Raw genomic sequence first — 15087 nt, forward strand, 5'->3', positions numbered from 1 at the left:
TCGCGCTCTGTTGCAGGCAGCGTTCCAATTTGGGACAGTTCGACCCCTTACCAGTTCGAACTTGTAACAGTTCGATTCTGTCCGCGTTCTATTCTGGTAAGTGTGCGAAAAAAGGACTGTTCTGAATTGAATCAATTCGATTTTAGGTCTGTTCGATTTTGAAAACGTTCGAATTCGTCGTACCCCCGAAAATCTCGGAGACGGCGCTCGTGTCGATTTACGAGGGGGCGGAGGGAAAACGGATACTGTAGATAACAAATTTATTCATGTGAATTCAGTGGGATTTTCTGAACAAAATTTTGATTTCTTGGTATAAAAATGATCGCTAGCATCTATAGAAACTATTTTTAAGCAAAAAACTAAAATTAAACACGAAAGTAGCTCGAACGAGCCGAAATTCAGAAATATTACATTTTTGCCGCACTTTTTCGTTGATCAAAAAAAGCAAAAGTTTTCAAATTCACTTTTTTTAATTCGACAATACGGTTATTCCCATTTAAGTGCATTTAAACGTCCCTTCTCAACACAATTCTGAGTTTTTTCGTACAAAATAGAAAAACACATGAATATTAAAAACCAATTGAATCACATGGCACGCGATGAGAGAACGCCCCCTCTTGACACATAAATTAAATTGAAAGAAAAAAAGAAAAATATTTATTAAATTTACAGGGAAAAAAGACCGACTCGTAGTGTTAGTGAGATATGAAATTATTCAAAAAAAAATGATACAGAAAAAAATTAATTATTACAAAAAATTTGGCAATTTTGACCCGCTTTTCAAATTATCAAGTTCCACTCCTTTCTCTTTCCTTCCTTGTTGGCAGTGCGAAGACACCATAGATGATGGGGTTGACTACAGTATTCACACAAATCGCCGCATTTAGAAAGCTCAAAAAGTGACGTAGCTCTTCCATAATAGGCAATCCAACTAGGTTGAGTACGGTGAACAAGTTGTAAGGGCTCCAAATGCACAGATACGCCACAATGATCAGTGCGGCTTGTCGTTTGGCGTGCTGCTTGGCTCTGTGGATAGTGGTAACTGCCATGGCTCCGAACTTTGCACTTCCACCATTAGAGCTTCTAGATCGGAAAGATCCACTTCGAACGGGCTGTTGTGTTGGGTAAGACTCGAATTCATAGGAGGAGGAGCACGATTTAAGGGCGTATGATTCCTCTTGAGCTAGCAAATAGGTCGACCGCGTTGGACTTCTGGTTGTAGTAGATTGTGTCTCATCGAGGGTCATCAGTTCGCATGACGACTTCACGCGGAAACTGAAGATCGAGAAGATGGAGCACCATGGAGATTTGTCTGGAAAATAAGAGAGAGCTGATTTGGCCAATCAATTTTGAGGCTAATTTGAGCTAACCTTGCTTGAGATGTCTCTGAAGGAGCACGAGGACTACACCGTAGCTGCCAATGATGATGATACATGGAATCCAGAAGACGAATAGGAAATGATTGATGGCATACATCTTCTCCCATCGTTCCATGAGATAGGCTTCCTCGTCGATTTGTTGACGTCGTGCGTCGGTTGTCAACGGGTCTTGGTACTCGATGCGTTTCTCGTGAAGGAAGATCATGAAGATTGTAGCACACTGTCTGGAAATGGGATTTTTAAGAAATTTTTTTCATGTAAAGCTCTCAGGGAGTCGAACTTGTGGGCCCTTTGTTTGAGGTGCCGCGCCGCTACCGGCTGAGCCACGCAGCCGAAGCTAAAGCAGCTGGCGTTAGGAGTCTGTTGCTCGTCTGTCCAGTGTCCGATCAGTTTGAAATTTTTGGAGGTTGTAAAACAGACCTAGATTGAAAACTTTGCATTCACAGAATCTTTTAAAAATTCCTAGTTTTTCAGCTATTTGCCGATTTCTAAATGGCACCCGTTTTGTCCTGAAAAAAATTGGTGTCCATCTGAAATCGGCAGATAGCTCAAAAACTAAAAATTTGCGAAAAATTCTTTAATGCAAAGTTTTNTATNTAGGTNTGTTNTACACCTCTTCCAAGATTTTCAAAAGGATCGAAACCTTGACCATCACGCTTCAGACTTTTGAAAATGGTCAAAATGTCCGAGAATCATTTTTTAGGTTCTCAACAGTTTATATGATTATAATGCTTTTGAAATTTCTTACAAAACTGTGTAACTTTCATTGCTCTAGCTCAAAGTTCAAACGAGTTATGCGCCTTTAAAGTTATACGCTCTTTGAGGAGTTGAACTTGTGGAAGTACCACGCCACTACCAGCTGAGCTGCATAGAAGCACTGTAAACCATCACGCCAGAACGCATACCCTCCTCTAAACCCCCAAAAACTCACTTGAAATCAATGTTCTCATAGGGACTAGTCGTTGTGAAAACAACCGCTTGCGGCAGCGACAACAAAAAAGCCAAAACCCATCCACATCCCAATAGATTCCGACATCTGATATAAGCCTTTCGATGCGCATTAAGCGAGCTGATGTTGACTGCTCCGAAGACTCGATCGATGGCAATACACGCAATGACAAATGAGTTCAAGTAGAAGGAGAAAGTGGAGAAGAAGGCGCACGCTCGACAGAGGAATTCTCCACCGTACCACTGATAAGTTATCAGCCAAATGATTTGTTTAGGTACGTAGAGAAATAGGGTCATCAGGTCCGCAAGATTCAGGGTTATTCGGAGGAGGAGAATCTGACTTTTTGCTTTGTGGGCTCGCGAGAAGGCTCGAAGGGAACGAGATAGGGCCATTAGGTTGAGAGGGCCACCGACGAAGAAGACGATTACATAGATGCATACTTCGATCTGAAATAAAGATAGTTCGTTATATTTAGAAGTTGATTTAAATCGAGGGATACTGTAGCTGCTGAAAGTTTATTAGTGTCAATTACCGTGTTTGCTCTAATAGAATCCCCCTATACGCGCACTTTGAGCTCAATTATCTCGATTCCTGTAAAATAAATCAAAAAGTTGTCAACTGATAAGATATTGCTAATATTACGATGGAAAATTTATCAGTTTAGACATTCATGATATCTCCATCAGAAACCGAGATAATTGAGCTCAAACTTGACAGTCTGGGAGCCCTTCAGTTTTAGTTCTATGATAGCCACCTTTGGATGTCTACGAAAGATAATATATCTCATTGAATGGTACCAAAATTTTCAGGGTATACTAAACAAAATCAGAGCTCCATTTTTGCAATTGGCAACTTTTTTGTAAAAATTCATCCAGATGAGGTAGACCATTTTCCACCACATTCTCTGCTCTAATAGAATGTCCCCCAAACTTTTTACTTTGAGCTCAATTATCTCGGTTTCTATGAAAGATACCAAAAATCTGTCAACTTATAAAATGTTTGTGATAATATGATAAACAATTTGTCAGTTGACAAATTCTTGATATCTCTCATAGAAACCGAGATGATTGATCTCAAAGTATAGGGTATGAGGAATTTCATAAAGTGGGCATCTATAAGATTACGGTACGTCTAGAAAAAGCTTACCAACGTGGAAACGGTTAATCCATATTTTTCAGCAGAAATCATGACTAGTCACACAAAAATAACGCTCGAAAAATGAGCGCTAGCATGTCCAAAATAATAGGCGGTTCCCTCCCACCTACTTCTTTTTCCTTCTTACTCAAATAACATCAAATCAAGCCAATTTTCAATATAAATCTGTTTTCTTTTCTAGAGGTTATTTTATTGTCTTTTCCTTCTAGAATTAAACTAAAAGTTCTATTTAGTGGTCAGAACCTCTAGACGTCCTTAGCTAAATTGGATTAGCCACTGGTTCTATGAAATGTAAGCCTGTCCAGATGTCCGGATGTCCGCATGTCCTGAGGGGCTCAGAGAGTTCAAAAAAATTTTTCAGACAAACGTCACTTTAGTAGCAAATTGAAACATTTTGATGTGGCAGGAAATCCGGAATCCGGAATTTTAAAAATTCACGAATTCGAATCTTAAAACTCCGTATGATACGTAACACTCCAATCTTGTTATTTCGAGACTCCGTTTCCGGAATAAATTAGCATATGGGAACGAAAATTTCTCTAGGAATGTTCAAGGATCTATTAACGCCCACTCATAGAGATGTTCAAATTTTTTAACTTCCCGCCGAACCATATTACCGTAAGCCATGAAGCCCCTTCCCCCCCCCCACTTACACTTTTAAGCTCAATTATCTCGGCTCTTATGAGAGATACCAAAAATTTGTCAACTGATAAAATGTTTGTGATATTATGATAAACAGTTTATCAGTTGACAACTTTTTGGTGCCTTTCACAGGTACCGAGATAAATTGGCTCGAAGTGCACGCATAGGGTGGGCTTTATTAGAGCATACGCGGTGTCAACTTTGAGCTCAATTATCTCGGCTCCTATAAAAGATATGAAAAACTTGTCAACTAAAAAAATGTTTGCGATATTATGATAAACAGTTTATCAGTTGACAATTTTTTCGTACCTTTCACAGGTACCGAGATAAATGGGCTCAAGAATAAAAGTACGGTTCTCACCTTTATCCTCAATATCTCTGATATCTCTTCTTGGTCTTTGAGGGCGTTCGCTTCTTGCACATCTTGTATCGTCGTCGTCAAATTATCATTGGAATAGCTCATTCAAACTGCAAAAAGTACAGTAGTCGATTAATGAATGTACAGTAATCCTTGAGCAATAAGAATCCGGAAATTAAAGGAACAATGAAACATTTGGGTCCAAAGAATAGCAAAAAAAACCGAGACAAAGAAAAATGGTAGGTGTGGGGGAGGGCTCTGTTCTAGTAATCAACTTAACGAATGTGAGAAAAAAAAGAAATTCACGTCTTTTTCCTCGAAACACCTCTTCTATTCTTCTTCACTTCTTCTTCTAAATTTGCGTCACATCTTCAGAATAGAAGAACCGAAAAACGAAGAAGAAGGAAAAGTTCTCTTTTCCTTACCCCCAATTCTACTATTTTGTGCAAAAGAGGGAAAAACGAAATTGATGATGATGGGGAAGGAAAAGCGGAGAAGAAAAAAAAAGAGAATGGAAGACGAAGAGAGAAGAGAGCATGTAAATTGTGGGCGGAGTCAGAAAGAGGCGGGGCTTAGGAGAGAGGTGGATGACGGGGTGGGGACAGGTGTACTAGAAATTGAACTTTTGGTGTTGAGGATTACTGTAGTAATCAATCAAAATTTGAGAAATGAAAAAAAACCTTCCAGGTTTTGAGATATTAAACTGTCGAGAAAAAATACAAATTGCTTTGAGCACAATTATCTCAGTTCATATAACAGGTATCAAAAAGCGGTCAACTGATAAAATATTTATCATATTCTCAACAAATTTTTGTTAGTTAACAGAATTTTGATATCTTTCACAGGAACCGAAATAATAGAGCTGAGCTTCATTAGAGCATTTATGGTTTCAACTTTGAATTGAACTCAATTATCTCGGTTCCTGTAAGAGATAAAAAATAGAAACCTGATAAAATGTTCGCCATAATATCACCAACGTTTTATTAGTTAACAAAATTTTGATATCTTTCATAGGAATCTAGATAATTGAGCTCGAAGTGGACGTATAGAGGGAGGGGGGTAGAGCATTTGATGTATCAACTTTGAGCTTAACTATCTCAGCTCCTATGAGAGATATTAAAAAGTGTTCAACTGATAAAATATTTATGAAAACATCACCAACATTTCATCAGTTGACAGAATATAAGGTATCAACTTTGAGCTCAATTATCTCGACTCCTGTAAGAGATATCAAAAAGTGACCAACTAATAAAATGTTTATCATAATATCATTAAAATTTTATCAGTTGACAAATTTTTGAAACATTTTACAATTACAGAGATAATAGAGCTCAAAGTGCACGTATAATGCGATCTTCTATTGGAGCAATATTAGAGCATATTCGGTAGTTGAAAAACGCGAAATTTGGCAAAAATTAAATTTGAAAAACCAAAACACAAAACATCAAGAACACATTCATTTTTGGTGCTTATGTTTCATTCGATTTGGCGTTTCCATGACTGCCCGAAAAGGAACTGAACCCCCCAAGTTTTTTTTGAAATTTCGGAAACTTTCAAAAATTAGCAGTTTTTGGTCCGAATTATTTTCAACTGTTTCCTGCATTTCTCGACCTCATTACCTCATTTTCGGCTCTTTTTTTTGGCCTATTTTCCCTAGGACCCCTAATTATTTTTCGCCTTCTTTTCCCCATCTAAAAATAAGCCTCACGTCTTCTTGTTTTTCTGATTTTAGCCATTTAACCCGAGATTTGTGATCATGTAGTCTTGTACTCTCTATCTGGGATGTAATAGAATATTCCAGAAAGTGCCTCCTTTCATTATTAGATCGTAAAAAACCCAAAAAAAAAATGACAAAAGAATATAGAAGTAGAAACTTTTGGAAAAAAAAGACAGTAGTAAAAAACCACTAAAAATTGCAAAAATTATGAGTTTTCTGGGAAAATGAGGAAAAGTTGAGTAGCAGAGTAGGCACTTCAGACTTTGACAATTGTCAAATGAGATCGCTTATTTGGGGGAAAAATGTGACATATATGGAACTAAAAATACATTTTTTCGAATATTTTCAAGTTCCGCCTTCTAAAAACGATTGGAAAGTTGAGAACTTTTGGAATTAAACTTTCAGATAAATCTAGAAAAAGTCAATAAACTGTTTTAAAGTCTGGTTGTCATGGAGTTTTGTGACGTTAGAAAGGTTTGTCAGGAAATTTGTGAAATTTTGATACCCATATTGACCTAATTTCAACAAATTTGGTATTCTGAATTCAGAAGACGTGGGCACTGCTCAGATTTTAGAATTCGAGAATTTTCTCAAACTAGGTCAATATGGGTATCAAAATAACGGAAACTTCATGAACAATTTTTTTAACGTCGTGAAAATCGTCGAAAATCAAAAATAAAAGAGATTCTGAAATCGACATTCCCAAGGATCTTACGGAATTCTGAATTCTTTGGATCCTAGATCCTATGGATCCTAGATCCTATGAATCCTAGATCCTATGGATCCTAGATCCTATGGATCCTAGATCCTATGGATCCTAGATCCTATGGATCCTAGATCCTATGGATCCTAGACCCTTTGGATCCTAGATCCTATGGATCCTAGACCCTTTGGATCCTAGATCCTATGGATCCTAGACCTAAGCACTCCAGGTCCTACAGATCTTAGATCCTATGATGTCAATTTTTCAACAAAGAACACGGAAACCTATAATTCAGTTGTTCTGTCATAATTGTCACGTTGCTCTCGGCTGCAGATGATTTCACAGAAAATGTCACAAGCTAGAGAATAAAAAATGAGTGAAATCTGAGAAATTTTAGACTTCCGATATGTTCAATGACTCTTAAATCCTTCTTACAGGTTAGGATTTTGGATTTTCAGAAAAAAAATCTTCAAGGATTTCCAATTTCTTGTGATGACTGTGTGCTTGAAAATGAGAATGAGCTCTAGCGAGACTTACAGCTCAAAAGATTACAAGACATGTTGTCCTTATGTATCATAGGAAATGACGTGTAAAGGAGAAGTTAATGAAACATGTAACATAAGTCAAAAATTCAAGACTTTCCTTCTTTCTGACTTCTGACTCATAAAAGGTTCATTGTTCAGTGAAAGCCAGCACTCAATGGGATTTGGTCAGTTGGTCTAGAAGGAACAGGTGAAGACGTATTTAAATGATCAATTAAGTGAAATAATCTAGAAAGAAGAAAATCAAAAACCAAAAGCGAATTTAAATTTTTCGGTTGGATTCTTCTCTCTTTATCGTCATTGTTATTGTTTCCTCGGGAAGAAGAAAAAGACAAGGAATGCATAATTAATGAAGGAATTCGGAATGAGAAGTGAAGAAGTTTTCGGGGGAAGGATTAAATATCTATCGATTTTCGGGAATCTGGGATCCACAGGATTCAGAAGGATCCATGTAATTAGTGTTCTTAGGATTCTTAGGGTCCAGGGTTTTAGGGTTCTAGGGTTCTAGGGTTCTAGGGTTCTAGGGTTCTAGGGTTCTAGGGTTCTAGGGTTCTAGGGTTCTAGGGTTCTAGGGTTCTAGGGTTCTAGGGTTCTAGGGTTCTAGGGTTCTAGAGTTCTAGGGTTCTAGGGTTCTAGGGTTCTAGGGTTCTAGGGTTCTAGGCATACTTGTAATCCGGGCCTTTACCGGGCCTTCGCGGGCCCTGCCATAATTTCTTTCAGAATCTATATTTTGAACCAACTAAATCAGATATGATAGAGATCCACGAGTACTACAAAACGGTGTTATTTGGAATACTGTATCTTATCTATGAACAAAGTTACAGATCATAAAGTGGGTTTTCTCGCAGGGCCCGGCAGGCCCGGGACGGGCCTGCTTTTTTTGCTCCTTTTGCTATGTAACTCTGTTCATAGACAAGGTACAGTATTCCAAATAATACCGTTTTGTAGTACTCGTGGAGCTCTACCATACCTGTTTGAGTTGGTTTGAAAACATTGATTCTGAAAGAAATTATGGCAGGGCCCGCGAAGGCCCGGCAAAGGCCCGGATTACAAGTATGGTTCTAGGGTTCTAGGGTTCTAGGGTTCTAGGGTTCTAGGGTTCTAGGGTCTAGGGTCTAGGGTCTAGCGTCTAGGGTTCTAGGGTTCTAGGGTCTAGGGTCTAGGGTCTAAGGTCTAGGGTCTAGGGTCTAGGGTCTAGGGTCTAGGTCCAAGATTTCAATTTTTATAAATTGGAATCCTCCCAGATTTAAAATTTTAAAGCTAATGGAATCTGAAGCATTTTTGAAAAAATTGGCGTTCCACATTTCGGAATTCAAAATCCCTGTTGTTGAAATCTAGAATTCGCAAAACCTCTTTTAACTTTAAGAATTTTCAGTCCTTCGGAAGTCCTGAAATTCCAGTTCTAAAAAATTCTAAGAAAAATCGCGGGAAAACTACCAGAAATATATCCAGACAAAAAATTGTACTAAAAATCCGAAATCCTATTTTTTCAGAATTTTCACGCCTCCAAGAAGCCCCAGATTTCAGACAAAAAGTTCTTCTAAAATTCTACGAAAATTCTTGAGAAACCTGTACTAGGTTTCTCTGAAAATTAAGATAAAAAAGTTCTCAATTTTCTTTTCTGAAAAATTGGTTCTGAAAAATGTTTTTCAGAATGACCAAAAAACCAAAAAGCGGGAAACAAGCTTGGCAATCTTCGACGTTTCGAAAAAGGCAGAAAAAGAAAATGGCATTACTAGGTTGACTGTTTTTTCGTTGCAAAAAAAGAGAAGAAATAGAAAGTTGCAAGAAACAAAAATTGTTTTTAAGTAGGGATTAGAAAAAAGAAAACTTGTACTAACCATGGGAAAATCTGGAGGACTATCTGATGTCATGTTTCTAAAAGTTTCCAGGCCAATGTATGCTCTTTGAGCTCATTTACCTCGATTCCTATGAGAGATATCAAAAATTTGTCAACTAGTAAAATATTTGTGAAAATATGATAAATAATTTATCAGTAGAAACTTTTTCAATATCTCCTATAGGAACCGAGATAAATAGGTTCAAAGTTGATACCGTATATGCTCTAATGAAGCTCACCCTAGACGTAAATTTGAGCTCAATTATCTCGGTTCCTATGAGAGATACCAAAAATCTGTTAACTGATAAAATATTTGTGATATTATGATAAACAATTTGTCAGTTAAAACTTTTTTGGATATCTCTAATATGAACCGAGATAATTAAGCTCAAAGTGCACGTAAAGGGTTGGCATCTATTGCATTCAGGGGGATGACCTAGGAAACCTTAAAAGTGGAATTCCGGGTTCCACCCACAAAACGATGAATCCTAATTTGATTTACTTTATTTATTCGATTGTGGGGCAGCATCGATATAATTGAATTAGTTCAGGCTCCAAACTACAGAAGCAAGAGCAAAAATATATTTCAGGCACCTTCTAGAGTATTCTCAGGATTCCAAATCTGATCATTAGTTTTCACCCATCTGACTACCTGAAGACATGACAATCTAAAGGCACGGGGCACAAATATTCAGAATTTTCAGAGAAAACGACACAAAAATGTTTTCACATGAGTAAAATAATACGAAGGAGGCGTCTTGCTTAATGAGGAGGAGACCCCCTTTCATGAAAAACGCTGAAAACATAAAAATAAAAAATAACAACAATCGTGCGTGTGAGAAAAATGAACAAAGACAAGACCTCGTTTTTCTGAATAATATGGATGTCGAGTCATCTAATGGTATGCACTTATTTTTTCTTTTTTTTCTCTCAATGCTAGACAGAGTTCCTAGAAGTAATCTTTTTCAATAAATTAGGAATATTAAATTTTGAGATAGTGTGTTGTCTGAAAATTTCAGACTTGAATGGCCTCGATTTTAAACAGGAAGAGGGGATAAAAAAAAGAGAAAAATACAGATTTTCTCAAAATTTCGTGCGCCCTTCAAGAAGTTGAATTTGTAAGTCCGGTGGAGATGCTGCGCCGCTACCAGCTGAGTTGCTGAGGCTCCCAATCATTGAGCTCAATTATCTCGGTTAGTTCCAAAGATATCAAAAAATGATCAACTAACAAAACGTTTATCAAATTATCACCAATATTTTATCGGTTAATACGTTTTTGATATCTTTTTAAGAACCGAGATAAATTGGTTCAAAGTCGACGGTTTGGGAGCACTCAAAATTGAAGGTTTGTAGGGTTCTTATACTGTCAACTTTGAGACAGTTTATCTCGGTTCCTGTAAAAGATATCAGAAAGTTGTCAACTAATAAATTTTGTTTATCATATTAGCATCAATATTTTATTAATTATATACTTTTTGATATCTTTCCTAGGAACTGAGATAAATTGGCTCAAAGTTGGGCTATTTTCCGTGATAAACAGTCAACTCTGGAGTCCTACAAAATTACTCCAGAATTCTTAGATTTTCTTGAAATTTTCAGTGTATACTGAACCAAATCAAAGATTCAGTTGTGTAGTTGACAACTGTTTTGTTCAATTTCATCTAAATGAGATGCCAAAACCAAAAAATTCCAAAATCACCACCGAAATTAGAGTTGGGCTACTTTCAAACGGCATATCTCTCTTGGTTGGTTTTGCACCAAAAAATTGTTAATTAAAGCATTAAAGCTCTATTTTCGTTTAGTATACTCTGAAATTTTCAGACAAATTGGAAAATTCTAAATTATCCTAAATTAGACTTTGGACATCCGGACATACATGCTAACAGAAAAGGTTCAAGACACAGATAATCCTCTTTGGAAGTTTCTCACTTCCTAGTAGGAAGTTCCCACTTTAAAATTTAAAATAACCTCCTCCATATGTAAATGACACTTTCGGAGAAGAAAAGGAAAATGCAGAAAAAGTGTACTACGTATACATATGTCATGTCCTTTTTATGCAAATCATGGCGCGTAGTCTGGGAGTCCATTTTTTATTTTCGCGGAAGCTAACGGGGAGTGGAGCACATTTGCATTTAGGGATTTTCATTAGAGCGCACATTGCCACCCAGACCAATAAACCAGCAAACTGGGTTCTATGCTCATTTGAGTTCCCAAACTGAGCTTTTCCGCTATAGTGGGTTTCTAAAACCAATTTTCGTTTTTTTTTGTTTTTTTGCTCTTTTGGCGCCGTTCTTCTCGGATTAGATTAGCCACCATGAGAAGCTGATTTTAGGTGTTCTTGATGACGTTGGAGCGGCGGAAAATTAAATATAACAAAAATTACAGGGAAGTTTGGTGGATAACAAAGATGTCAGGAAGTGAAATTTCGAAACTCGGAAGTCGGAAGTAAAATTTTATCTTCGGAAGTCGGAAGTAGGAAGTCGGAAGTAAAATTTTGAACTCGGAAGTCGGAAGTCGGAAGTGAAAAAATGCCCAGAAGTAGGAAGTAGGAATTCCAAAGTCGGAAGTAAACTTTTAAAAAATAACTTTTTGTATAGCCTACTATTATTTCGGAGTACAATTCATGGTACTTTCGTTATTTACGACCATTTTTTGATTTTTCTGATCAAAAATGAACAAATTTCGCAACACTTTTTGCAAAAAGTCGTCGGCAAAATTCGAGGGCCGGCCGCCGGAAGTAAAAATGATTTTCCGGAAGTCGGAAATCGGAAGTCGGAAGTCGGAAGTAGAAAGTCGGAAGTCGGAATTCCTGACGTCACTGGTGGACACGATTAAAAAAAAAGCTTCTCGGGTAGGTGAACTTGTGATTGTGGACAGTAGATAGTCAACTTTGGAGTCTTGAAAAATGTACCCCAGAGTTTTTCAATTTGTCTGAAAACTTCAGAGTACACTAAACAAAAGAAGAGCTTCAGTTTTGTAGTTGACAACTTTTTTGTAGAATTCCAACCAAGAGAGATAAACGGTTTCAATGTAGCTCAACACTAGTTTCAGTGCTAATTTTGGCATTTTTTGGTTACAAACGCCTTATCTCATCAGAATGGAAATTCTCAAAAAAGTTGTCAATTACAAAAATGAAGCTCTAATTTTGTTTAGTATACTCTGAATTTTCCAAACAAATCGAAAAATTCTGGAATGTTTTTTTCAGTGAAAAATCAAAACTGTGATAGACCGTATTACAAAACACTGTCAACTTTGAGCTCAATTATCTCGGTTCCTATGAAAGATATCGAAAAAAAATTTAATTGTTTAATTTTTTATCATAATATAACTAATATTTTATCAGTTTACAGATTTTTGATATCTCTCATAGGAACCGAGATAAAGCGGTTCAAAGTTGACGGTATGTGGGGATCCTACACTGTCTGTCAACTTTGAGCCAATTTATATTGATTCCTGTGAAAGATATCGAAAAGTGTTTAACTGATAAATTATTTATCATATTATTATCAACATTATATCAGTTGACAGTTTTTTGATATCACTTATAGCAATTGAGATATATGAGCTCAAAGTTTAAAGTCAGATAGGTCAAGCTACTGTTGTGTGAACACCGATCACCGTACACCGTCACTATAGAATGCATACCGTAACTCCAAAAAAACCTGTCTCTCCTACTTTAAAAATGTTCTAAACCTAGAGCATTAAAACTTGTGTCTCACCGTCCTCAAAAATTTTGTACTATTCATTTTTTCCTATCCAGACATAACTCGATGACTAAAACTGACCAAGAACACCTACATATTTTGGATTTTTGGCTTATTAGAGGATTTGGAAGAGTAGGAGGTAGACATATGGAAATAGGGGCATTATTGTAGTCGTTATGTCACAGAAATGTATACAATGGACGGGTAATTCGGTGATGGGATAAGGGCATTAAAAGGTGACGTGGCAGAATGAGGGACCATGAATCTAGAAATTAGAATTTCAAAAAAAAATTATAAAGGATCTGAAAATCTCACAGTTTTCAGAATTTTTTTTAATTTCAGAATTTCAGAATTTCAGAATTTCCTTACATATGAAGCTGAGGGTCTTGGGGAATATAGAGGATTCTAGGAAACTCAAAATTTTCTGAATTTCCAGCTAATTTTATCGATTTTCTGGTTATCGGACCTTACTGTCTAGCCCATCATAAAATTGAAATTTTTCGAAAAGTATAGCTTCCCTTATCTTCGAGGGCTTCAGATTTTATTTTCTAAAAATTTTCAAAAAAAAATGTTTTAAAGGCACATAGACAGAAACCATAATGGAAATTTGAAAAACAAAATATGAACGAATTAGCATATTTTTTCGACTAGTCAGTCAGAAAAAAAAATCTGGCTTATCGTGTTCCGGAACATTCGGATTAGATGACTAGCGTTCGTTTTTTTTCGTCACATCCGTATTATTATGATGAGCCAGAACGCATTTCTTTTCAGCTCATATAATACCTTCTTCTTCTTCTTTTGTGAGTTCTAAAGCACTCGGATTCTTAGGTTTAGGGTCATAATCTTCAGTCTAACAAATAGGAAAAAAGAGGTTTGGAACAAGAAAAAAAAAACTATGACAGGCTCATATTTCAAACATGAGAAATTTGAAGGGAACGAGAAAAGAGGGAGGCAGGATAAATGAAAAAAAGCCAAAGAGAAATAGGTTCTCCAACTTTTGATTTTGTGTTTATTTGTGGTTGTGTAGCATGCATTTAGAAGTTTGGAGGAGGAGAAGATGGACAGAAAAGGTTGCAAGTGACAAGTAGACGTTGTGATGATGTCAAGAATGTTTCAGAAGGTTTGCTAGACTTTATTTGAGAGTTGAATAAAAATTTTGGGGGGTTTTCTAAGAATCTAAGAGACTCATAATTTCAGAATAACAGAGTTAGAATCTCAGATTCTACATACAGAATCTATCAATCTCAGAATCTCAGAATCCTTCATAATTTCGGAATTTCAGAATTTCAGAATCTCAGAATCTCAGAATCTCAGAATCTCAGAATCTCAGAATCTCAGAATCTCAGAATCTCAGAATTTCGGAGTCTCAGAATTTCAGAATCTCAGAATTTCAGAATCTCAGAATCTCAAAATCTAAGAATCTCAGAATCTCAGAATCTCAGAATCTCAGAATCTCAGAATCTCAGAATCTCAGAATCTCAGAATCTCAGAATCTCAGAATCTTAGAATCCTTAGAATCTCAGAATCTCAGAATCTCAGAATTTCGGAGTCTCAGAATTTCAGAATCTCAGAATTTCAGAATCTCAGAATCTCAAAATCTAAGAATCTAAGAATCTCAGAATCTCAGAATCTCAGAATCTCAGAATCTCAGAATCTCAGAATCTCAGAATTTCGGAGTCTCAGAATTTCAGAATCTCAGAACTTCAGAATCTCAGAATCTCAGAATCTCAGAATCTCAGAATCTCAGAATTTCGGAGTCTCAGAATTTCAGAATCTCAGAATTTCAGAATCTCAGAATCTCAAAATCTAAGAATCTAAGAATCTCAGAATCTCAGAATCTCAGAATCTCAGAATCTTAGAATCCTTAGAATCTCAGAATCTCAGAATCTCAGAATCTCAGAATCTCAGAATCTCAGAATCCCAGAATCTTAGAATCCTTAGAATCTCAGAATCTTAGAATCCTTAAAATCTCAGAATCTCAGAATCTCAGAATCTCAGAATATCAGAATCTCAGAATCTCAGAATCTCAGAATCTCAGAATCTCAAAATTTCAGAAACTTAGAATCCCAGAAACTTAGAAAATTAGAATTTTAGAATC

The 15087-nt window shown here is 36.5% G+C and overlaps 1 protein-coding gene across 1 annotated transcript; it reads right to left on the reverse strand.

Moving 5' to 3' along the window:
- Positions 1-788: 788 nt before the first annotated feature.
- Positions 789-4588, reverse strand: Cbr-gnrr-5 (the record flags this gene model as incomplete). The annotated part of the gene is made up of 4 exons (XM_045236699.1): positions 789-1312; positions 1371-1603; positions 2311-2774; positions 4487-4588. 4 exons carry the CDS (start codon positions 4586-4588, stop codon positions 789-791), a joined length of 1323 nt encoding a protein of 440 aa, XP_045091370.1.
- Positions 4589-15087: the final 10499 nt, after the last annotated feature.

Source organism: Caenorhabditis briggsae (genome assembly GCF_000004555.2).
Source record: "Caenorhabditis briggsae complete genome, chrV, whole genome shotgun sequence".
NCBI classification, from domain to species: Eukaryota; Metazoa; Nematoda; class Chromadorea; order Rhabditida; family Rhabditidae; genus Caenorhabditis; species Caenorhabditis briggsae.